Raw genomic sequence first — 27,868 nt, 5'->3', positions numbered from 1 at the left:
ATTCTAAAGATTTCTTCTCTTGACATTGGCAGCATTAGCAGTTTTAATGACAGTGGAGACGACGAATTTACTCCCATATCATAAAAATAATATGGACAGTCGTATTCAATAATCACCATGTACAATGGCCTCGCGCACTGAGCTTTTAACTAACGAATACATACATATAATATTCGCCACACACTTTGTTTCTGTCTTTGAAAAGGTTGGCATATTCCGCCATTGAATTGGAATGATTCCAGGGATCATATTCTTAAAAAAATATTTAGTCTTAATTATCAATTAACAATTAATATCGATTGTGATAAGAACAAAAATATCCAAAGATTACTGTTTATGTAGATTCTGTGTTGTATGGAGTCTGTCTATAAAAAAGGTTTTAAGCGTTGATGCTCTTTACCAAGAACTTTCCTTCTGTAAATCCGAAAGTAATAACGTTGAGTGATTTATGTCATTATTGTTATTGTCTTTGTATATTACCTTAAGCCTCTAAACCAATAAATAAATAAATAAATAAATAAATACCAAAAACAGATCACTATATTTGTGTGTCAGGCCTGCGTAGGATGAGCTTATGTATCACTGATGTAGGTTTTGTAATACTGTTCTGTAGTGATCGCATTCGCGACCTTCCCCTAGATAGTCAGTCCAACTCCGTGAGGTCATCTGATCCCTGAATATGGTCATAATCGGTCTGACGTATAGAACTGGCTCTAGTTGAGGTTGAAGACATAGGCTGAAACATATCACTTCGCCTGGATCCTGTTTGCATAATCATCATACGCCTCCGATCCTTCAGAGGTTGTGGGGACTTCATGCATCTGAAGGCCCTCACGAACGCTTCTCTGAATTTCTTGTTCATGAAACAGTAAGTTATAGGGTTACAGCACGAAGACACATAGGACAGCAGATGGATCAGGGTCTTTGTCAAGGGCGTGAGATGTTCTTTGGCACTGCTGAAATCAAACATCATCCATGTATTCACGACGTACACAGGAGTCCAGCAGATGAAGAACTCCAACACGACCATGAACAACATCTTAATCACTCGGATTTTATTTTCACGTATTTTCTGGGGATTGGAGTGCCTGATTCTATGTATCCTCTTGTTCCGTTTGTGTAACGGAGGCGTAATGCTTCCTCCGTCCTCTGTGGAGGACTGGGAGGACACGCTTCTCACAGACTCCCTGTTCATCAAGCGCAGTTCAAGAGTTCTGTAGTTAGGGAGGACGAACCGCGGATTCGAATCTGCAACAGAACCAGTTATAAGTAATAAATGATAATTTGACATTTATTCTTCGACTTTCGTTTGGATCTTCAATGAGATGGAGAAACTGATATAAAGGCACAACATTATACTCTTACTTAGCGTGCAACAAAATGAACTCCCCTGTTATATCTGAGATAAAGGCGCCACATTATACTCTTACTTAGCCTGCAACAAAATCAACTCTCCTGTTATATCTGAGATAAAGGCGCCACATTATACTCTTTTTACTTAGCGTGCAGCAAAATCAACTCCCCTGTTATATCTGAGATAAAGGCTCCACATTATACTCTTACTTAGCGTGCAACAAAATCAACTCTCCTGTTATATCTGAGATAAAGGCGTCACATTATACTCTTACTTAGCGTGCAACAAAATCAACTCTTCTGTTATATCTGAGATAAAAGCCCCACATTATACTCTTACTTAGCGTGCAACAGAATAAACTCTGCTGTTATATCTGAGATAAAGGCACCACATTATACTCTTACATAGCGTGCAACAGAATTGACTCTCCTGTTATATCTGAGATAAAGGCACCACCTTATACTCTTACTTAGCGTGCAACAGAATTGAATCTCCTGTTATATCAGAGATAAAGGCACCACATTATACTCTTACTAACACTCTCCATTATACTCTTTTTACTTAGCGTGCAACAAAATCAACTCTCCTGTTATATCTGAGATAAAGGCTCCACATTATACTCTTACTTAGCGTGCAACAAAATCAACTCTCCTGTTATATCTGAGATAAAGGCCCCACATTATACTCTTACTTAGCGTGCAACAAAATCAACTCTCCTGTTATATCTGAGATAAAGGCACCACATTATACTCTTACTTAGCGTGCAACAGAATTGAATCTCCTGTTATATCTGAGATAAAGGCACCACATTATACTCTTACTTAGCGTGCAACAGAATCTGACTCTTGTTATATCTGAGAAAAGGCACCACATTATACTCTTACTTAGCGTGCAACAGAATTGAATCTCCTGTTATATCAGAGATAAAGGCACCACATTATACTCTTACTTAGCGTGCAACAGAATTGAATCTCTTGTTATATCAGAGATAAAGGCACCACATTATACTCTTACTTAGCGTGCAACAGAATTGAATCTCCTGTTATATCAGAGATAAAGGCACCACATTATACTCTTAATTAGCGTGCAACAGAATTGAATCTCTTGTTATATCAGAGATAAAGGCCCCACATTATACTCTTACTTAGCGTGCAACAGAATTGAATCTCTTGTTATATCTGAGATAAAGGCACCACATTATACTCTTACTTAGCGTGCAACAGAATTGAATCTCTTGTTATATCAGAGATAAAGGCACCACATTATACTCTTACTTAGCGTGCAACAGAATTGAAACTCCTGTTATATCAGAGATAAAGGCACCCCATTATACTCTTACTTAGCGTGCAACAGAATTGAATCTCTTGTTATATCTGAGATAAAGGCACCACATTATACTCTTACTTAGAGTAACAGTAACATGTTTGCCATTACTATAATTATGAATTGAATTTTTCATTTTGACTTGAAATACTTATTATCGTTTAGCAATACAGCTATCAAATTCTTGTATTTCAATTCAATATGCAGATACACGTGAAAGGCTAACTCTTCTCCCTCTAGCTAAATTGTTTATCTTTGATACTAATATATTTTTACATCAGTTTTAATAATAATATGCCAGTGTTTCGTAATAGAAATTGAATCACATTGGTTTGCTAGCTTTCAAACAAGAAGAATCCGGGAATTTTACTTCTGTATGAGAATCACGTTCACGTCAAATCCATTTACCAAACCGGGGATGTCAGATCATCAGTTTGAAAATAACAGATCACACAGAAACATGATTAATGGCACTTGTGAAATCCCTGATGCTGAAAGTAGTGATAACGCCATTACCAGAGCCTCCTTATAATATGGAATCATTAATAGACATGCTGTCACTTATTTTCAGTCAACTCGGGATTCAGTTGAATTAGGTTTTGTTGGCGCTACAAATACAGTACACTGAGTTACGTTTCATTTTAGATTCTGTCCCAGCAACTCTTACATAGCGTGCAACAGATCTAGAATTGAATCTATTGTTATATCTGAGATAAAGGCACCACATTATACTCTTACTTATCGTGCAAGAGAATCAACTATCCTGTTAAACTTGTACTGAGCGTGCTACAGAATCAATTCTTATAACACAGGTGCTAAAGACACACGTTAAACTGGTACAGAATCTAATGTTACCGTTTTTGAGAACTGAAAATAAATTGAACAAGGAACTTAAAATAACGTACTACTTCATTCTTGCAGAGAAGAGTCTTAACAAGTATAATGACAAAAGAGAACCCCGACAACTTTCTGTCTTTCAGGGAATTGAACTGAACATTTAACATAACAAAATATAGAAAAATCATACCAATTTTTCTTGTAGAGACAAAAACTGAACAAGGAACATGACCAACATACCACTTTTTTCTTGCAGTTGGAAATTGCAGCAGTCTGATGTACGTACATCAGTAGCCAGCGTCGTAATGACCCTGCCGTACGCCACGCTCATGACGATGACGGGAATAATGAGCAAGCCTAGATCCAGGACTACTGTGTACGCTTTTTCGAAGTCCACGTGCGGCCACACCTCCCTACACGCGTGTTTTCCCCTTGCTAGACTCACATGGCGCTGGAAGATGGCTACAGGGGTCATTGCCAGGCCCGCCAGGATCCAACACACTGCTAGAGACCTGTAGGAGTGGGACAGTGTCTGCCAGGATCTGGAGTGGAGGGGCTGACATATGGCGTAGTACCTTTCCAATGAGATGGCGACAAGGGTGAAACAGCTGGCACCGACGGACACTGCTGCAGAGAGAAAGAATTTATTGTCAGAACGGCTGGTAGCTATTTATTCATATTTATTCATACAACCGGTTAAAACAAAAATGCGTAAGAACCACAATATAATACCAAAAAAATTCAGAAGACTTCAATCCTAGTGGTCTCTACAAAGAAAATCTGTTACACTCATTTTCATTTGAATCAGGAATGATCTTGTGTTGACAAACGAACCACAGATATGGCGCTCTGAATCAGAGTCTACTCAACGTTTAACACGCAGTCTGAACAGGTCCGGATTAAAACCACTGTGATAATTCTCTCATGGGATCAGAGAAACTACAGAGTTATTAGGCGAATTGGTTTGATAGATTAAGACTCGTACCGTTTCCTAATCGGAGAGTTAGCAGAATTACAAAGTCTTATTACCAGAAAGAAATATATAGTGTTGTTATTCAGTGAAAGATGTAGTAAAAATCGTGAAAGTTTAGTTTAGTACAAAAACGTACCTGAATCTAAAATTGGTTTCCCGTGAACTGCAAGAATTTCGTCCTAATAATTTGGGACAGAACTGATTGGTGGAATTTTTGATGCATTTATCGATGGCCCGATGGCAATGCACAAATGGCAAGTTAAATTAGCTAACATCCATGACACGCAACATTATCGATCGTTTTGAAGGGCGTAATGAAATGAGAAAGTACCGATAATCATATTGTTTCTTAACCATTCATTTTCAAAATGCGCATTTTCCAAACATTGCAACCAACGGTAAATTCTGAATTGGAAACAAGCCACTGAGTAGGTTTTACGCTATTTTAAACAAGATTTCAGTTTACCAAGAATGTTTCTGTTCATGGAAGGCCCCAGGTTACCTTCTTCCAAATATGAGACTCGAGTTTCGATTACATATAAATTATATGTTATATATGTTGCAAATTCGAACCTCAAACCCATGGCCAACGCGTTGCAACTAAGTATGGTGAATTATGGCAGTTTAGGATAGCTGACCTACACGTGCTTCCCTTGACAAAACTTCCTTGTACAAAGGTGATGATAATCCTTATTATATTAAGGGAAAGTATAGAGTGAAAATTAGGTCGAAATCAGGTCTTAATGTATAAGGAATAAATGTAAATAATCTGACTAATCGATCAACATTGTTTAAGTAAATATGTTTGGGCCAGAAAACCGCGACCGGAAGGGTTTCAACTTGAAATCGTTAAAGCATATAAACTATCCGAATCAAACCTTTTTTTTCAAAATTCTAAAAGTCTGGCAAGTCAATTTGGGGAAATGAAAGTACAGTTGAAACGAAAGAAAAACAGAACTCATCGGATACACAAGTGGACTTGGGAAAGTGTGAATTTAATCATCATGTCTAGTGAAAATCCCTGTGAAATGTGGCAGTCGAAATGGGATCTCACTGGCAGCAGATGATCGAAGTGCGAGTAAAATATTCAGAGCTGTCAACAGCAGGGGGTCAAGTGAATGAAGAGTTGCTGCTCTTGGATTTCGTTTTAGAACATAAACAGCTTGAGAAATTTCGGGATGGTACAGTTTTCTAAGAGGCTGGCTCTACCCATATAAGAACGACAGGAAAACTATGTCTTTTTTTTGACCGGACTTTTGTCTTATCAATACTGCAAGTGTGCCTATATAAAGTGTAAAAATACGTATATTTTAAAATCCAATATTGCATCTTTCGAAAGATATCTTGCTTCACAATTTCAACTTACATGATAAGCAATTTGAATGTTTGCATGCTTGTTTGGGGCATGATATTCAAACTTTGAGGTTTTTTAATGTAAAAAGAGCCAAAAACGCCATGTCACGTCAGCATGAAAACCATATACGGTTGTTTCATCTACTGAAGCGATACAAAACTGCCACAATTTTGGGGATTGGAAATGTAAATGTATGGGATGGCATGACAATTCATTGGAAACACAACCATGATTGTTAATGCCATTTTGACACCATTTAAAAAACTACCCTTTCAAAAATGCAGGGACGCGACTTCACGTTGCAACCGAGTAATGCCCACTCACATGATGTGTGTGATGCAACAGATGTTTTGAGTCAGCATAACCTTGCTGCAATGCCTTGGAAGGGTGTTTCTCCAGACCTCTCCCCAACAGAGGATGTATGGGTTGTGATGAAGCGATGCCTACGACAGGACTAGAAGCAGCCGGGACATCTAACGCTAACCATCTCCAAGACTGTATCAATCATCTGGTGTCTTGTTTGTGTGCTGATGTCTTGCCCGTGTCAACGCAAAGGGTGGTCATACCCGATATTGACCTCTTCTATGTCGTGTCGTTGTGTGTTCTATTTGAGGTATTTTGGCAATGATTTTGTTTATAATATAATTTTGATCAGACGAATGATCAACTATTATGATGCTATTTCCACTTTATATCAAGCAGGGGCGGTGGTGTAGCCTAGTGGTTAAGGCGTTTGCTCGTCACCCCAAAGACCCGGGTTCGATTCCCCACATGGGTAATATGTGTGAAACCCATTTCTGGTGTCCCCCGCCGTGATATTGCTGGAATATTGCTAAAAGCAGCGTAAAACCATACTCACTCACTCACTTATATCAAGCAATGTCACCTTTTGTCATCAGAACTCTTGCCAAGTGTGTTTAGGACACCATATTGTAAATATAAAACGTGAATGCTATCTATCTATCTATCTAATCTGTCTATGTATCTATCTAATCTATCTATCTATCTAATCTATCTATTTATCTATCTATCTTTCTATCTATCTATCTATGTATCTATCTAATCTATCTACAATATATATACAATCCTGTTATTTCACTATTATAAAGAAGTGGTCAGCCATAGATTTTGACAACTTTAGCTCTTTGGTGATTTTACAATTTTTATATTACTGTGCAACATCTGCGTCTCAATTTGGAAATCACTTCTTTAAAGAAGTTTTTTTCAGTAGCAATAAAATATCACATTTTTGTCAAATATCTCAGATAAACATTTGAGAAGTGAAAAAGCGTTTAAAAAATGAATGTTAATAAAAATTCCAAACTGTGATTTTATGTTGCTCGGTGCTGCAATAAGCCCGGAGGATGCATCCAGGATTATTGGCTTCACCATTGACAATAGTTCGTACTTTCAATCTTGTAAAAAGCAACAAATGTTTCCACTGGATTGCATACATGAAACACACGCAATAAATAATCTAAATGCGTGCATAGGCTCTGTTTGGCTGCCGTTATCATCAGTTTTGCGTCAAATAATTCTCATGTGATTGTTGATGAGCGGGTTTCGTACACTCATTTGGACATAATAGTTACAAAAACAGCAACGCATACAGTGTCAGACAGACATGTAGGAACATTCCTTGCAAGGACTGTATACTGGACAATAAAAGAACTTCCATCAGAAAATGACTTCCAGGAATAAAAGTGTTTAATAGGAACTGCAAACCGGTAGTCAAGAGTTCCAAGGAGACAATAAACCAAAATTGAAATTTCGAAGATAATTCCTGTGGCAAAACTTTTGACAAAGCTGTTTGAAAATGTGAACCAAACCTCAATTCAGGAAGGAATTATACCTCAGAAGAATGATAGTTTTTGACATCTCAACATCGCTATGCATGCAATCATTTGTGAAAATGGTGATAATAATTTGCTTTTTTAGCATTTTAACTTGTTACCAATTATTTCTTCAATGCCAAATGTTGGTCCGGGTAATGAGGCTGATTAGAACAGAGATGTGTGAATTCGTGCTTGCGTGTGTGCGTGGATTTACATGTTGAGCGTTGTGTTTGGGCAAATGAACGTGTGTGTGAATGAGACTAAGGCAATATGACTGACTGACTGACTGAGTTTGGATTTACGCCGCTTTTAGCAATATTCCAGCAACATCACGGCGGGGGACACCAGAAATGGGCTTCACACATTGTACCCATGTGGGGATTCGAACCCGGGTCTTCGGCGTGACGAGCCAACGCTTTAACCACTAGGCTATCCCACCGCCCCAATCAATATGAACGACATATTTACTGCCGTTACTTTAACATTCATGGTTACACGATCCATATGTTCCTTTTTAAGGAATTTTGAATAACGGAATTCCTCTCAAGAATATTTGTTTGATGTAATACACATGTAATATAAAATACGTTTATAACGAACTGGCTGATATACCGAACTGTTGTTCTAGTCCCGGTTGTTTGCCGTATATTTAGTTGAATATTTTTTAAAGAACTAAAGTTCTAACGAACTGGAATTAATAATAATAATAATAATAATAATAATAATAATAATAATAATAATAATAATAATAATAATAATAATAATAATAATAATAATAATAATGTGTCCATTTATATAGCGCCAAACTCCACACTAGGTATGCGCATAGCGCTAACAATCAAGGCACAGCACATTATTACCCCGGATAACCCAAGCTGCCTGTTAGGCGCTAGAAGGTTATAGTCATATGACGTTTTTCCACCGGGTACCCATTTTCCTGCTGGGTGAACAGAGACAATTTTGAACAAACTCACTTGCCTAAGGTGAGACCACATGTGTCACATGTGCTTCGTTGTGGGGCAGGACTCAAGTCCTAGACACTCTCAGGAGTCAAGCTGCCAAACACGGTCACCCATCCAAGGACTCTCCGAGCTCGACGCTGCTTAACTTCACCGATTTGTGACCTGAGCTTTGAGCACAGGACCACGCGCCACCACCAATTAGTTGCCAGTTCGTTATAACCGTTTTTACTGTGTATATGTATGTATTTACATACAGAGTAAAACGGTTATAACGAACTGGCAACTAATTCATTGATATAAGTAGTTACCATAGCTGAGTTCATCGTTGCTAAGTTAGAATTTGGAAAAAGGTCCTTCTATTACTGAAAACTACGTTTAAAACGAACTCATCAATACAACGTACTGTATTTTGGGTTACGGTCGCTTACTGTATACTTTAGTGGACATGTCCATAACGAACTCCGGTTAAAACGAACTGTATTAGTGGTCCCTGTGAGTTCCCTATAATCTTAGTTTACTGTAGTTGACGATTTCCTTCGTGAATGTCGTTGCAATGCACAAAGGCAATGAGTGAGTTATGTTTTACGCCGCTTGTAGCAATATTCAAGCAATATCATCACGACAGGAACACAGAAAGCGGCTTCAGGAAATTGCTCCCATATGGGAATCAAACCTGGGTCTTCGGTGTGACTATCGAACGCTAACCCCTGGGCTAACCTACCGCCCCATCAAGGCAATGACTCTCTGCTAATTGAGCTGAAACCACAACATCAATGCCCGGCACACAGCACTCTGGCGGAAGCAGTTATGATACATTTCCTATAAAGACCGATGGCGTGCTGTCTTAGCGAGCTGTAATATGTGTCTCGTCACGGCTTAACCCAGTCCAACAATAGCATTTTTACCATTGCAGTATGAGATTCGCGTCGGGGAGAAGTCACAACATTTATCTCAATCAAAAGCCTTGGATCACTATATGCTCTGGGGCAGGCTGTCAAGACCCAGAGTCAATATTGATCAGCGAAAGCATCTGCCTATTCGTTCGCTGGTCAAGACATTCCTGGCTATGAACAACTTGGTTCTCACTTCCAATATCCTTATAGGTCGGAAGCTAGCCCCGAGGGCTACAGACTTGTGTTAAACTTGGCCACAGATAGGGCAATTATTGTTTGTGATAAGCCTAAATCTTGTCAATATACATATAAATGGATTCAGTAATATAAATTGATTCTTTAATCGGTAGGAGATAACATACGCGAATTCATGTCTATGTTCGAGTGGACAAACTGACGAGGTTACCAGATAGGCTAATTAGGGATTTAGATAATTTGTCCCCGCAAATCCCATCATAAAATCCATTGAATGTCTGAAGAGAAACATTTTTAGCTCAGTCATGTCAATTTAGAACTTCAGCTTCTATTTATGGGAAATAAATCGAAATAACTATGGAAATTAAACATTGTTACAGAGTTACTCATCAGATATACTCTGAATATCAACAGAATCGACAAAATAATTTTACAATAATAAACTCTTAGTTCATTATAGATTTGTGTCATACGAAAGCGGATTTTTAGTTATCCTTTCAAATATATTTTCACCACTATTTTGCCTTTAACGTCAAATGGAATCTACTTGGCAGTTAATAGAGAGTGTTTCTTCTCTGACGTTGAATGTACAACGGACTGACAGATATTATAAAATGTTTTAGTTCCGGACACTTGCTGTATATTTTAGTGAAATGCATTTAACGAACTAAAATTAAAGGTCCCGTCCAGATCGTTTTTTACAGTACTTATGGATCACTGCTGAATAGATTATTGCGAAAAGATGACCTTATTAGGCAATACACCCAGTCATACGTAATTCTACCTTACCGTACGATCACCGTTGGGAACGTTTACATACAAAGAGGCATAACGTCACATATATAATTCATAATTCTCCATACGGGTTATTCAAATTGCTAGAATAAATGTTAAAGGTGAATATTGCTTAACACATTAGAAATATTGCAGCTATTTGCAGCGAGTGGTACACGAACGGTACACAAACATGTTTCAGCTTTTTCAACGACCTTGGCAAAGGTTTTCCAGGACGTAAAATAAGCGTGATAATTAATTTATCAGCATTTAAATAACCCGTTTAACTGTAATCAATCGACGTGTGTCAGTTATATATACCACATTTTACCTCTCCGATATGTACTTAAACAGTTCGTATGACTGCAATTACAAGCGCATTGTTAACGCTTATGACAGGATGACAGGAAAACTGGAATTAATTGCTTTGAAAAAGAAAAGTGGCTCGTCGATGTAAGAGAATATATAGTATGCTGAAATAATAAAATCTAGTTTTGTTATAATATATCGTATTTTCATGTGCTGTTAGGAGAATATTAGAATAAATAACAGCGACAAAAATACATCGTCCCACATTCTTTAGAAATATCCGCCAAAGGCTGAGTCGACTGTGATGATTCTGACGGTATCATTAGCATGTGTTCACGAATCACTATCAAATATTCAAGCTAATAGGTATGTCTCAGCAAACTTAAATCATCCATGTTATATTTATTTAATTTAATTAACTAAGAACGTTTTAACACAGCACGTTATAATGCTGTTAATTATACGCTGTCCATATTCTGAGGCTGTAATGTATTTATTACCAAGATGCAAAATACATAACGCTAACGTTTTTATCACCCTAACAGGGACCTGGTATTAACAAATCTGATTTGCCTGTTAGTTTACTATTCTGGTTGACTTTTGATATTGACAGTGTTTTGTTTACCAGGTATAGACGCATCATCTCTCTAGGCATCTGCGTATCAATTCTGTTGCAGAAAATTAGCAAAATCCGCAAGTTTATTGATCATAACTAAGTCGTACGTTTATTTTTTACTTTATGGTCAAAATATTATCATATCTCTTCATTCTGTTATCTTGATACTGATTTTTACATTTCAATATTGCTGAAAGTTATTTAAAGTAGCGTTAAAACCTGCACACTGATAAACAAATGTCAAGTTTAAAGGATCAGAGCGATTGTTGTTTTACGCTTAAGTTTGTATTCAAGCTGTATCACGACGGTTTATGTATCTCGAACATTCGTCAGAGGAACCGGTGTTAGTTACGATCAACTGTATCTGTATACGACAATAAATCTGGTTCACCCATTCTGGACATACCGGAGAAAGACATGTCTTCAACGTAGTATCTGTGGCTTTATGTTTCATCATTGTGATCTTACTGCTTTAATTGACTACATCTGTCGTTGATAATGTATTATTGAATAGAATAATCTTACGTTTATAACGAACACGATTATATCAAACTGAGGGATATACCGAACTTGCTTTTTTGACCAGGCGACCTGTTGCACATTTTAGTGGACATGCGTATGAGAAATGAAACTTGAAACACTTATTCGGTTTGTGAATAAAATTTATCATTACACTCGTGGACCTAAAAACTGAAGTTAACCATATTTTTAAAATGTGTGTTTAAGACAGACTTTCCCCGATATCTTTTAAGTTGCATTCGTGTTGAAACAAGTCTTTCAGGAACGATTGATTACAGCCGTATTGACAGGCTCGTCCCCTGTGACCTAACGTCAACCAATGACAGGCTAGCGTTTATGTCCCGGATTATTGATTTGCAACATTAAACAAAACCCACAAAATTAATCAATTTGAGGATTCACACAACTTCACATCAGACACACAACATATGCAAGTATTTGAACAAGGAGCTCGAAAACAGCACAAAACTCTCTCAATCACTCGTTTTCTACTTGAAACACATTCATCAGAAACCTTTTTAGGACAAATTCAACTTTTCGAAAACATTAGAATAATGGAACATTATACAAAGACGAAAGGTTGGAGAATCTGATAAATGGGATTTGTGTGCTCCCTTAGGAAACCAAATTGACTGCATGTACAATATCAATCACATGATGTGACACAGTATTGACAATCTCAGACTCTGAAGCACCTTCTGAAGCTGACCCCTTCCGTCTAATCAGCCCTTGTTCGATGCAGCCAAATGAACCAGATGAGAATGAGTTACCGTGATGTCTTCAGCAAATTACTGACCAAATGATAAATTGGAACTGCATTCAACGGCTGCAAATATTGTCCGAGCCATATTACGAAAATACCAATATGTACTTCGTGTAGGGTAATACCATTATGAATCGCCCATGCTTTGCTGGACATTCAGGTTAAGGGTTTATGCTGAGCTGTAAAGGTCAGGTCTCTTGACCAACTTTGGAGAAACCTATCGCTGAGCAAAACCGATCGGGTCAGTGATTAGTTAGGGCTTTTTTCGTCAAAGATGATTTGATTTACGAATATGTTTTGAACGACATGAGTATATAATGTTCAGCATGATTCCTGTGATGAGTACTTTAATATGCCATGGATGTAATGCAGTCGCTCAGGTTAGTAAATTGTATCTTCTTCGTCTTATCAAAGCATCACTACAAAATGGTTTTAGCGACGTTCACACAAGCAAATAGCCAATAAATTGCGGTCTTATAGCCAATATAGCAAACCATTACAGATGCTTCTCATGAAATGAGAAAGGAACCTATAGTAGTGTAATAACATGAATTATCATTCCTTTATCCTCAGCGTTGCCATCAACTGGGATATACGGATAACTTCATTGGAGGTAATGATGATTTCTGAGGCTTAGCATTACATCAGAAGCGGAATCACATAGCTGAGTTTAGTGCCATTTCAGGCTTTATGGTGATGATATACATTGCATATAGGATGGCAGGTCGATATATAATTCATGCCCAACCAACCATGAAGCGGGATTGGATACAAATGATTGATCCCACCATATCTCTCCACCCATATTGTAATCAACGATGGATTAAAATATTGTTATCAAGGATGGTTTAAATGCGTTGTAATCAACGATGGATTAAATACTCACATCCATTACTTTAAGTATCCTTGGATACAAAGAGCACAATGATAAAAACACCATAACCACAATCAATATTTTCATTGCAAGCATTTAAACTATACACCATCCGATTCTAACGGTAAATCTACAAGGAAAGTGATATCTACTTATTTATGTAGCCTGTAAATAGCTGACAAATAGCTCGGGCAGTAACCGTAATGCGGCGAGTTTAGATAGGGACGAGTTTATTTCCCAAGGGAATATCCCCTGTATTTTATTTAGGATAGGGCTCTGATTACCCTCCTGATCAACGTAGTCATTCGATGCATTGATACAGGGATGAAGTACAGGATGCTCTGTGGGGACATACAGCAAAGGGTTACAAATAAGTATCAAAGGAGGACAACGAAGTATTTTGTAAGATCAGTTGAAATCTTCCACTGAACCATCACTTTCTTGCACCCCATAACCTTCTGAAACGCGTGACATGAACCTAATTGTTTGCTTTTTTGAAGTTTTAAAATAAATACATACATTTTAGATAAATACAAACACTGAATACAGCGTTGAAAAAACGTGCTTCGTCCTTTCATAACTTTCGGAAACACACGTATAATGAACTTCGTTATGAACTTTTTAAATAAAAACAACCGTTGAATATAGCGCTGAGAAACGCTGTTCGTTCTTCCATAATTTTCGGAAACATGTGGAAAATGAACTTCATTGTTTGCAATAATGAACTTTTTGAATAAAAACAACCATTGAATATAACATTGAAAACGCGCTTCGGCCTTTCATCGGCCTGTTCCGCCCAAGGCGTTGGTCTGGTTTGGATGAAACGTCGTTCAATGTCTTCATGTACTATAACACATATTGACCGAGGGCAGGTGAGACATTTAATAAGCTTAACATGCGTTAATATGTCAACAAAACAGCATGGAGTTACTGCTGGTATGGGTTTGAGGTCAGTGTCACGTTTTCTTTGTAAAACTATGTACTCTTATTGAGCATGTGATAAACATGGAATCGGATTTTCTTAGCTACATTCGTCTCCGCTGCTAACAGAATGATAGTCGATAGCGGTCATAGATTGGCTGGCTTTGTTTCCACAAGCCAAGCTGAAAATCGTTGACTGTCTCCATGAACGTTTACATAAGATATCTAACAGTGTCCTTTGACATTTAGAATGCTCCACTTTAGTGTACTTTAGAACAAAATAACATGCTACTGATAGTATGTGATTTTGTTAGGAAGTCTAAATATTTAAAAACAATCCCTATCTTCTCTTTATCAGAGAATTAAACTCTAACGAATCCCGTGAGAATTTGCGTGTAGGGTGAACAAAGTAAACATATATTACACAGATCTAAAACTCAATGTGACTATTTTCCACAAAAGGTCAAGAAGAAAATAATGAATGAGCGCTGGTCTGATATGATCAGAAAGTAATATCATACTTTTTTATCATACTTTCAAAAACACAGGCTTGTATCCTTCCAGCCATTCATTTTAAAGGTTAATGTACTTTCGTGATACTGTTCTTTGAAATATTTATACTTGAGATTTATCACAGCAAAAATAACTTAGTTTCCATTCTTGCGGAAACCTAATGGATACTGGGTAATGTAGGTTTCCGCTAGGTTTCAGTATCAGGAAACAGACAATGCGAGTTTCCGCATAGTTTACAAAACTGAAACTAACAAATCTAGGTTCCCGTCAGGTTTCTACAACTGAAACTGTCTTTATGAGTTTCCATTTAGTTTCAGGTCGCTGAAACATTCACAGCAAAATGACTTAGTTTCCGTTGTTGCGGAAACATATTGGATACTGGGTAATGTAGGTTTCAGCTAGGTTTCTGTACCCGGAACCTGACAAGTCTGTTGGTTTCAGCTTAGATGAAATGGTAAACTTAGCTTTGTGCTGTTCCATTGGGGGACTATGGCCTGGTATTAAAATAGCTTCTATTTTGGATTAGAGATAATTAGTCAATTTCTCACGTTCACTGTATTGCAGCAAATCATTCTCGTGATTTCAGCTGGTCCTGCGACTTCTACATTAGCAAGCCGGTAATAGATTGATTCTGTAACATATAGCCATGAGCAGTGAGCAAACAACATTAAACTGTGATAGCATTCACCATTTGCATCTTCCTTGAAAGACAAAACATGATCATCCTTTGATGAGGGAGATTGGACTCTGGTGTCAGTGTACATAACAATTAGCAGTTTGGCATCATCTATTCGCTGTAATTATATAATGTTACAAGTATTAAGTCAATTTACATATATGTGGATTCGTAGTATCTATTTTAGAGACAATTACGAATTCAACTAATTGGTTTTCTTAAGTTGATATTATCACGTCAAATAAAGACCAAAATAGTTCTGCATAATTGAGAAAAGCCATGTGTTGTGACTTATATATGTAAGCATAATATATTTACTGCATCATTGACGTAGGTATACATTTTTTGCCGTAGTCATGGATATATCTGTGTTCATTTCATTATGTTCTCTTTGCATTAAAAGTGTGCTTTTTAAGTGTAGGTCTTCTTTATTATTGGATTTCGTTATCCGAACATTTTAGCTATTGTATGGCTGTTATATGTTTTAAGATCTATTGTCAGCATTAGTGGTACGGTGGATCGGCTATATGTATCCCTTGGGTGTACCAGTGTTCTATGACAATGAGTTTGGAATCCGATTCACCCAATCTATTTTTGTTTTCAATAAATACTCATATATAATGAATTCAAACGTGCTTAAATGACAGGCTTCGACAGTCGATATCAAATCGACAATGTTTCTGTCAGGACGGGCCAATGTTTAAAGGTTTAACTGAAATAGAGTATAGCTTAACCTTTGAACGCAACTTGGCATTCTTAAGTGAAAGTTGTATCTGCATTATAGAGAGTGAGTGAGTGAGTATGGTTTTACGCCGCTTTTAACAATATTCGAGCAATGACACCAGAAATGGACTGCACACATTGTATTGTATTGTGGGGAATCGAACCGGGTCTTTGGCGAGACAAGCGGACGCTTTAACCACTGGGCTACCCCACCGCCCCCGTCTATGCATTATAATACATTGGGAGCACAAAAAGCAAAGATTTTATCTGTCACGTGTCTCAATTGTGATGAAAATAAAAAGCGACACAACCCTTTCCATATACAGAAGAAATCTCTGCCAAGAGCAGAGATGATTTATGCAATTTCGACTATATTATTTGCATCAGATGTTCGCAGAATTTGGCATGGCCTGCCACACCGGTGGCACTGGTCATAAACACATACAAAGGCTAGTCAATTGTTGACCTGACAAAAAGGTAACGTATGGGACAAGTTAAAACAATGTATTACATTGGACATTATAATTGTCACTGGTGTTAAATGTTTTTTAATTTCCCACATTATGGAACCGCGTGAAGGTTTACTGGGGGCATGAAGGTTTTAGTCTTTCTCGAACAATTTCTGAGCACCGACAGATATATCCACATCCAGAAATATAAAAAAAACCACAGTGATCAAATCATTTCACAACATTTTTTTCTTGCTACTGTTTATTATATTGATGATAATGATCAATCGGATAAATCCCTGTTCATATCTTTCAAGAAGAAACACCTCCTTATCTAAAATACCTGCCTGATATGGACAGATGTGTTTATCGTGGCAATATGGTGTTGTTTCGCAAAGTTCGGTACAATATCATAAGTCGGATTGTATTAAAGACGTAAGTCGTATTGTATTAAAAACGTAAGTCGTATTGTATTAAAAACTGTGCTAAAAAGTGCGTTATTACAACATCATGTACGTTAATACTACAAGGTATAACATGTTTGAGACTACACTTTCTCCCTAAAATACATATTGCAGTGCCAGTTTACACTTGCCAGAAGGAGAGGCGATCTAGATAAACGGTTGGCAGCCACGGTGGCTGAGTGGGTTAGATCGCTGACTTTGTGTATTGTCTATTAGGCGCCGAACTCAGAGAGTGTGGGTTCGAATCCCGGAAAGAATTCAAACCCAACATATGTAATCATTATTACCGAGACATCAACATGCTACTTACGTATGCTAAATATTTATTTTATTTTATTTATTTTTTATTATTCATACAGTTGGATAATACACACAAACACATATATCCAAGCTGCGGGATAAGTGAGAGACAACATGATTTATGGGTGTATGAATAAAGTACAAAGAAAGAGGTATAGGGATGTAGGAAAGTAAGAAAATAGAGGAGAGAAAGGATGGTATTATCAAGCATTGGTTTGCGTCCATCTATATTAGTATAGGGGCCCTATATTAGTATACGTATGCTAAACTTAATATATAAGACACAAAAGTAGCGTTAAATTACTGTATAACACTGATTAACGTGTTTGATTTTTAGTAGAGTTTAACGCCACTTATAGCTACATTCAAGCACGGAGGGGGGAAATGGTCTTCATAGTGTGCTTGCTTGTTGTTTAACAATGCAATTTTCCAGTTAAATGGCAGCGGTCTGAAAATAATCGAGTCTGGACCAGAATATCCAGTGACTGACAGCATGAGCTTCGACGTACGCAACTGAGATACGATTACATGCATTAAACAAGTTAGGGAGCATGGCCATCCCGTTAGTCGCCTCTTCCGATCACTCATGGGTTGAGGAAGACCAGGATTTCATTGTACAGAATAGAACCTGAGCGAACACTCTTACGACAAGGCTACCCCATCGCCACTGATCGTTTGTCTGTTGTACATACCTCGTAGATGCCTGTTGCGAAGATTGGTGCTGTTAGTTATAAAGTCATAAAGAGAAATTGTAAGAATGGTCTCCACTTTGGAGATTCCGGGATGGAATTGGTTTCTAGCAGCCTTTGATTCCCAGATGAACAGGTTGTCGTGGTAATAGATCAGGTTGTCATGTGACTTATCTCATTGAGTGCCATCATGTCCCGACATCGTGGGACTTTGTTCATGATGTCAGTCATTGTTTACCTTGTCAATATTCGATTCCTTGCAGGACGCCATGGTGTAATTGGAATATAACTTGCGGCGTTAACCAGAAAACTAAGGACCATCACCAACAGAACGAAAACATAGATTATTTATCTAGTCTCTCAAATAAAAAACCCGTGAAGGTCCGGGTTAGAATATTGATCTTCAGTAACCCATGCTTGCCGTAAGAGGCGACTAACAGGATCGGATGGTGAGGCTCGCTGACTTGGTTGACACATGTCATCGGTTCCCAATTGTGCAGATCGATGCTCCTGCTGTTGATCCCTGGATTGTCTGGTCCAGACTCGATTATTTACAGACCGCCGCCATATAGCTGGAATGTTGCTGAGTGCGGGGTAAAACTCAAATCACTCACTCACTCTCGAATAAAAATAGTTTAACAAAAAAATGTTAAATTATCGTAATAAAGTACAAATGGGAACTAAGTGACGCTTTTCAATTCAAACTTGCATAGGATGTATTTGACATAGCTGTCTCCGGGTCCGGACAACAGCCTCGTCCATTTTAATTCCAGCGCTCTTGGGGATACAGATTAACGACTAAACAAAGTGTGCTGCTGGTGTTCAGCGTTTGACAACAATGGCAACACAAAGCACTCAGCTTTAAATGACACTTTACAAAATGTATAGATATATTTTCTGAAATGATAACGTTTCATTGTGCAAGCCCTAACATGCCCAGTGTGTGTAAATCAAATTCAGCTTATTCAGCATGTCTGGTGAGTCCAGACCAATCTTGGGTGTTTCGACAGTGTAATCACCAACTGCAGTCACCGCCGTGCCGTCATGCCTACGGGAACTGTTATTAACGTGAGTAATGGACGCTATATTAGAGTAGAAAAACCACCTCTTCTAGAGACTTCAACACCAATGGGATAAGCTACGTTTCCTCTCAAATCAAAATTACATCCGCATCAACCGTTGTTGTATGGGTATTATTTTCTGTATGCGCCAAGGTGCATCTTTTTTACACCCTGTATTAGTCGATTCCACGTATATGAAGAGTCTTCTGTTGTCTCCTCCACGTTCGGAATTCGCTTCCTGTAATGAATGCTTTATCAACAGAAGACCAGTTTTACCCACCAGCGAAACATTTATCAGCTCTTTATGAAAGGAATAGCAAATTCCGTTCCTTGCATTTTCCTTCTGGCAGGTTGACCGGTGACTTGCGTTCCAATCCATATTTGTTGGATCACAATTTGTCAACATTTGCTCAGAAGGCCCCAGACTCACCCAGAAGGACCCCTTCTTACAGAACGATCTTAACGCTAGGGTGATCGTAGTGCCAATACCTTAACATAGGGTTACAGCAGTCCTAGTGCCAAAGTCTCTTTGCGGAATGGGACCTTTGTATAATGATCTCTGGGAATTGTTTCCTTTGGGAAATGAAACGGAAACAATCTGACTTGAACCTAAATTTGGTGTGTATTTAACATCACAGAATTGAAAGAACTATCCTATTGATTTTTTTAAAGATAACAGACCAAGTGAGCCTTTTTTCTTTGAAAACGTGAGAGGCTATTTGTATAAACTCAGCGAACCTGCTCACTCTTAAAATACAATACGATTGAAATAAGAAATCGTAAACCACGATAGTGTTGAAGGCCCTGCCACGTTAGTACCTTCATTAGTCCACGGGGATGTTTTTGTTTTTACCGTTGTTTTCATGTGTCAATGATTGAATAATAAATACCACTCTGACCTTGTGTTATATTGCCCCCTACAGACCAGTGTTCGCGATAGATTAGAGGATGTACAGACTTATTGGCATTTCTGTGAATCATTATGTTGATGGTATGCCGACAGGTCTTTTGTCTATATGTAATCCTTCTGTCGTTCCGATTGCAGGGAAGCCGTGAAGATCCGGGATAGCATTGATCTTAAGTAACCCATGCTTGTCGTAAGAGGCGAGTAACGGGATCGGGTGGTCAGGCTCGCTGACTTGGTTGAAACATGTCATCGTATTCCAAATGCTTAGATCGATGCTCATGCTGTTGGTCACTGGATTGTCTGATCCAGACTGGATTATTTACAGACCGCCGATATATAGCTGGAATATTGCTGAGTGCGGCGTAAAACAGCAAACCAACAACACGGTTACTATACGGGCTTGTATAAAAGTGTGTTAATAATAAATTCCGATTCAGAACATATCGCCATGCTATTTTCATTGTACTCATCGGGTTAGAAGCATTCGGAAGATGCGGAGACGTATAGCTGGAATATTGCTGATTGCGGCGTAAGACTAAACTCACTCACTAACTTTGATTGCAGGGATGACGTTATCAAATTGTCACGCATATGCGTCACGATCCTATGATTCTCGAGTCGAATTGAAGATTCATTCTGATTCAGTCCAACGTAATAATTCGCGATATAACTGAAATACTGTTCGAAGCGGCGTAAAATACAACGTATTCAATCGATGCCACTTAAGCGTGCACGTATCCTCAACAAGCCAGGTTACGTTAACGTTTATATTCAGATTTACAGATTCGTCAACATTTAAAGTGGCGTACATTTTCAGTTCGCGAAGACTGTTATGTATAAACCTTGTTTTTAGATCTTAACATTACTTATATGCTGCTGATGTTAATTCAAACGCTACTTGGGGCGTGGGGTAGCCTAGTGGTTAAAGCGTCACACCGAAGACCCGTGTTCGATTTCCCAATGTGTGAAGCCTATTTCTGGTGTCCACCACCGTGATATTGATGGTATATAGATAAAAGCGGCGTAAAAGCAAACCCACTCACTCTCTCAAACGTTTGTTTGATAAAACAATTTAAAACGTAAGTGTGACGGTGACATAGCGCCATGTGTCATGTCCTGATGACAATATCCACGGTGATCGCTGATGTCAAACATTTCGACGTTCTCTAATCATCCAAGTTCAGGAAAGAATATATAACAAGATGGGACAGTTGCTATTCTAAAATTGTAGCAGGTCGTGAGATTAATTTGCAGATACATCCTTGGGGATTTTGGTGTCAATGGTTAGTAGAATGTCGGTGGGACATCACAAGAATACAATGAGTCCGGAAGAAGGAAAAGCCCAAAGGCTATTTGGTCACTGCACACGTTTTTTGTTGTATTGGAACTGTCCCTTCAAAAATGTGTTCAACGTCGTGAAATATTAATAAAGTCCAAGACACTTCCTTGCGCTCATCAAAGAATTCGTTCAAGGCACCAAAGGGTGGAATGGCGTCTGTGATTATTCTTGTCAAAGATCTATTAAGTCCACATGTCATTTTGCACTGTTTACCGTAATCTTTTAATACCTTTCGATAACCTGTAATGCACCTCTCTGTAAATTCGGTGAATAAATGGCAGAGTGTGATGGTTGTGGAATCACTGTCATCAACGATTCTGATAGTAGTATAATGATATTTAAACATGAACGCTATACATGAACTGTTAACATTGCCTCTTGCCTAACCCAAAGGGAACATTGACATCTGGGATGAGTATGGTTTTACGCCGCTTTTATTATCGTTATATCTCGGGAAAGGACACCAGAAATGGGATTCACAGATTGTAACCATCTGGGGAATCGAACCAAGGTCTTCGGCATGACGATTTAACCACTGGGCCACCCAACCGTCCCTGGAAGGTTATATGTAACATGTACTGTTTTTTTAATATAGCAATGCTATTCATATCGAATGCCAATTAAAGACCAAGGAGTGACCATAGAGATTATGCGAATAGGCAGTACAATAATTTAAACACATTAGACAAGAAACTGGACACAAGTGAAATAAATCAAATTTTGGTGCTTGGATGTAGTTAGGTGAGCTAGACCGATTTCATATGCTTCGAAGAACTGGTTGAGAGATTGTACTGTGTGTACACTACATTGATTTTAGATGATTGTCATGGCTTCATTTTACAGTTACAAGTTACAATTTCATGTTACATGCAGCATGACATGTGTCAACCGAGCCAGCGAGCCTGACCACCCGATTCCGTTAGTCGCCTCTTACGACAAGCATGGGTTACTGAAGGTTCATTCTAACCCGGACCTTCACGGGTTCCTGACTTGAGAGATGTATGTCATCGTATACCAATTGCGTAGATCGATGCTCACGAATTCACAAGAATAATCCATACCCGAGAATTTACAGAATATTGCTGAATGTGACGTTACACAACAAGCAAACACAAAGTATTTAGATCGGGACTCCAGGAAGTAAACACTATGGGGCAGCCAGTACCTCTGAAGGGACAAGTCAATATGGAAAACACCGCAGATAGGACGGCACAAATACCAATAATTTGCTTTGTAGTCAACAAACACGACACAAATGTCACCCTTCGTGTAGATAATCCTACTTCAAGATTAAAAACAGATTCTTCTAATGTTAACGATGCCACAACGCCATACCTATAAGAGGTTTGCATGACAAGAAGTATTCTACACGCCGATAAATCTGACTCTATTGGAATGCAGTACGGGAATGGTTGCCTTTTCTCTATCTCTGATACCAGAACAAAGCCCTATCGTTGTTCCGACACGAAAATATACTAATGGCCAAATAGACAAAGTCCCAGTCATGTCCTTCTCATACCGGACCCGCATTAATGCTGTTTTGCTGGATGGGGTTTTGCAGCTTGTATTATCATCACAAGATTTGATGCAGAGTCACTTCAAATAATAATAATATCGGTCTACAACGGACACAGGAAGATACGTGTAGAAAAGGACTGGCCCACTGACTGAACGTTTATTGTCGAGGAGATAGTGAATGTATTGTAAGGGCATCATATATTATGTGTTTTACGTAGCCACCAATTTCTGAACATGGGTCGGTCGGTCGGGAAAAAAAACTTAATAAAAACAAAAAAATTGCCTGAATAATGGTCTTGATTCTCATTAATTGTAATTCTTATTACAATATCTCGCGGTCTTTGGACTTGTGGCAGCGACTGATTAAAAGGTTTGAGTCGGCGATGTTGGAATGAAAAAATAAGTTTTTATTTTTTATTTATTTTCTTTTGGGGTGTGTGGGGTTTGGAGGTGGGGTGTCGGCAATAAAATTAGAAGGGTCGGTCGGGCGATGAGAAACGCAGAAAATAAAATGCTGCCCTAATCGATAACAGGCGTCTTATTCGGTCTTTGAGGAGATGGGTGTGGCAACAAAATCAGCGAGGTAAGTAATAGCGACAAACCATTTCCATAAAAGTAAGAACCTTCTTCTAAAATCGGGTCCATTGTAAGATTCCGAATGTGTTCTGAAAGTGTGTTTAGTATTCCCTATGGAACAGTGGTGTTCAAGAAAGGGTGTGCGTATCCTGCCACACCTGTGGTATCAGTCACAAACACACGCAACGTCTAGTCAACGGAGTCACATGCCGAAACAGGTTGCATTTGGCGTAAAGTGACACATAACTCTAAAAATTATATGAAAAGAAGTTTTAACACCAGGTGTTCGTCAAAACTAGCATTTCCTCTCCCTAACGGTAGCACGCCACTAATACAACTGTCATAAAAAGGTAGAAATTTTTTCAGTACTATTTAAATGTGGCGGACTGTAAACAAACCAGATAGTCGAATAATCGATGGAGCGGAAACTCAAATTACGCGACAGTGTAAGTTCTGATTTTGTTAAAAAATAATGAACACGATATATCAATTTTCAGTTAGGACTACTTTGTATTAGTGCGGAGATTCTAGTGGATATTTTTGGTCACTCGCTCTTGCACTCTATACTCATGGTTACTGTCCTTACCCTGGGTTTTACCTAGGCTTATTTCATTGCATTTGGTAGCTCCTTTACAAGCATGGCATTCAATGGATAAACTTGATTCACCTGCCCAAGGTTACACATGGTCGTGTGGTCAGTGATATACAGTCAAATACTACTGAATCAAATTTGAAGGGGCTTCCGTAAATACCTTGAGTAATCCGAGGTTTGACAGAGGCGCACATTATGACTAAAGAAGCAATAAGCCAGCACCAAACTTCTAGACAAACCTTAAGGTCGAAATAACGGTTCTTTACTGTACATAAATGTAATGACATGCTTTTCTCCACGTGATTGGCTGAAGATTTAGTGAATATTGATTCGCACCGCTTTTAGTAATTTCCATCGAAATCATAGCACAGGATACCGGAAATGGACTTCACACATTAGGGGAATCGAACCTGAACCTTCTAGGCTACCCAAATGCTCCTGCTTCCTCAAAAGTGTTTGAGTGAGTTTAGTTTTACGCCGCACTCAGCAATACTCCAGCTATATGGCGGCGGTCTGTAAATAATCGAGTCTGGACCAGACAATCCAGTGATCAACAACATGAGCATCGATCTGCGCAATTGGGAACCGATGACATGTGTCAACCAAGCCAGCGAGCCTGACCACCCGATCCCGTTGGTCGCCTCTTACGACAATCATGGGTTACTGAAGATCAATATTCCAAACCGGACCTTCACGGGTAGTTTCCTCAAGAGGCGATGGCAGGTGGAGACGTTGTTTTCGTACTTTAAAATATGAATCGATGTGCCAGCCGAGACGATACACATGGTCATGTTTTTTTGTTTGGTTTTAACTCAAAGGTCGTTTGGGAAACGCGCAAAAACGGCCACTCACTTGCGTTGTTATTATTGCTCGATGTCTGGTGTTCTTTCAGCTTTGCGTGTGTACGTTTGGAACGGTTCATACGTTTGATTCCACTGTCTCCGGTGTCCCATAGAAGCTGGCTTAGAATTTCTAAACCTTATTCGTATCAAAACTACAATTAAATCGTTATCCTACACACGAATTAGCTGATCAGAAATTGTGTTGAATGATGCACTGTTTTGTCGCAGCGTCTGTTCTTCGTGATTACAATCAGCTTGGAATGGAATGGAAGCATTACACCTGATGTGTGGGTATTGTTTAGACTTGAACACATTTCTTGTTTGCAACGGCTGGGTTCATACTTCTGTTGAAAACATACATTTGCTTGATTAATACTTGTCATGTATTGTGAAGTTAGAACAGGTATGGATTATGAAGAACGGAGGATGCGATTGAAGATGTGAATGAGGCTGGCAACAGAAGTGGTTGCTCGCCATCAAAAAAGAGAAGATCTGTCTCACAAAGAGCTTAACCCATACCGGAAATTAAAAAATACAACCATTGCGGTGATGTGCATGGTTCTTTCTAAGGTACGCTGTCGAGAAGGAGACTTTTTAGTTTGTCTGGAGAGTACAGAACACTGTAGACTGAACTGCTAAAGTCCTCTGGACATAAGTCTTGAAGTTCTATACGCATGTAGACATGGGAGACGATTTTAAGAATGCATGCAGACATAAGTGTTGATGTTCTGTATTCATTTAGTCATACGTGTTGATATTCTGTACACATGTAGAATACGTGTTGATGTTCTGAACGCATGTAGAATAAGTGTTGATGTTCTGTACACGTGTAGAATAAGTGTTGATGTTCTGTACGCATGTAGAATAAGTGCTGATGTTCTGTACACATGTAGAATAAGAGTTGATGTTCTGTACACATGTAGAATAAGAGCTGATGTTCTGTACACATGTAGAATAAGTGTTGATGTTCTGTACACATGTAGAATAAGTGCTGATGTTCAGTACACATGTAGAATAAGTGTTGATGTTCTGTACACATGTAGAATAAGTGTTGATGTTCTGTACACATGTAGAATAAGTGTTGATGTTCTGTACGCATGTAGAATAAGTGTTGATGTTCTGTTAACATGTAGAATAAGTGCTGATGTTCTGTACACATGTAGAATAAGAGCTGATGTTCTGTACACAGGTAGAATGAGTGTTGATGTTCTGTACACATGTAGAATAAGTGTTGATGTTCTGTACACATGTAGAATAAGTGTTGATGTTCTGTACACATGTAGAATAAGTGTTGATGTTCTGTACGCATGTAGAATAAGTGTTGATGTTCTGCACATATGTAGAATAAGTGCTGATGTTCTGCACATATGTAGAATAAGTGTTGATGTTCTGTTGATGTTCTGCACATATGTAGATTAAGTGTTGATGTTCTGTATTCATTTTAGTCATACGTGTTGATATTCTGTACACATGTAGAATAAGTGTTGATGTTCTAAACGCATGTAGAATAAGTGTTGATGTTCTGTACGCATGTAGAATAAGTGTTGATGTTCTGCACATATGTAGAATAAGTGTTGATGTTCTGTACGCATGTAGAATAAGTGTTGATGTTCTGTACACATGTAGAATAAGTGTTGATGTTCTGTGCATATGTACACATGTAGAATAAGTGATGCTGTACACATGTAGAATGTGATGTTCTAAAACGTAGAATAAGTGTTGATGTTCTGTACACATGTAGAATAAGTGTTGATGTTCTGTACACATGTAGAATAAGTGTTGATGTTCTGTACACATGTAGAATTGTTGATGTTCTGTACACATGTAGAATAAGTGCTGATGTTCTGTACACATGTAGAATAAGATGTTCTGTACACATGATGTTGATGTACACATGTAGAATAAGTGTTGATGTTCTGATGTAGAATAAGTGCTGATGTTCTGTACGCATGTAGAATAAGTGTTGATGTTCTGTACACATGTAGAATAAGTGTTGATGTTCTGTACACATGTAGAATAAGTGTTGATGTTCTGTACGCATGTAGAATAAGTGCTGATGTTCTGTACACATGTAGAATAAGAGCTGATGTTCTGTACACAGGTAGAATAAGAGCTGATGTTCTGTACACAGGTAGAATGAGTGTTGATGTTCTGTACACAGGTAGACATAAGTGTTGATGTTCTGTACACATGTAGAATAAGTGTTGATGTTCTGTAAACATGTAGCATAAGTGCTGATGTTCTGTACACATGTAGAATAAGAGCTGATGTTCTGTACACATGTAGAATGAGTGTTGATGTTCTGTACACATGTAGATATAAGTGTCGATGTTCTGTACACATGGATACATAAGTGCTGATGTTCTGTACGCATGTAGACATAAGTGATGATGTTCTGTACGCATGTAGATGTAAGTGTTGATGTTCTGTACACATGTAGATGTAAGCTTAAAGGTCACATGCAACGTAAAACACAACTTTGCAGATTCTGATACCTTTCGGTATGGACTTACCGAAACAAAGCGTCAAAAATGCAAATTCAACTTATAAAGTTGAAAAATAACGCGATGCAAAAAAACGCGCGAAATCGGAGTTCAAACGTTTCACTAATTTTCCCCAGACTTTTCTGGGGAATACGGGTTTCAACAGCTGGGCTGCGCTCATAGCACGTGCGCAGTGAAATAGGTTCGCGCAACTTGGAAGCGGGCTGTCTGGTG

General features: G+C 38.4%; 1 protein-coding gene across 1 annotated transcript in view; it reads right to left on the bottom strand.

Moving 5' to 3' along the window:
• Window positions 1-556: 556 nt before the first annotated feature.
• Window positions 557-27,868, bottom strand: part of LOC124284713 (cholecystokinin receptor type A-like) — a 39,150-nt gene continuing 11,838 nt past the window's right edge. The window contains exons 2-3 of the mRNA XM_046720819.1: window positions 3,755-4,141; window positions 557-1,248 (exon numbers count right to left, since the gene is read on the bottom strand). Of these exons, the coding sequence (XP_046576775.1) occupies window positions 644-1,248; window positions 3,755-4,141 (992 nt within the window). The 3' untranslated portion in view covers window positions 557-643. The remainder of the gene's footprint in view (window positions 1,249-3,754; window positions 4,142-27,868) is intronic.

The sequence above is a fragment of the Haliotis rubra genome, unplaced genomic scaffold (genome assembly GCF_003918875.1).
Source record: "Haliotis rubra isolate DU_JTF1 unplaced genomic scaffold, ASM391887v1 Scf343, whole genome shotgun sequence".
In the NCBI taxonomy this organism is placed as follows: domain Eukaryota; kingdom Metazoa; phylum Mollusca; class Gastropoda; order Lepetellida; family Haliotidae; genus Haliotis; species Haliotis rubra.
The sequence above is the reverse complement of the archived record's forward strand: the minus strand, read 5'-3'. Positions and strand labels throughout refer to the sequence as shown.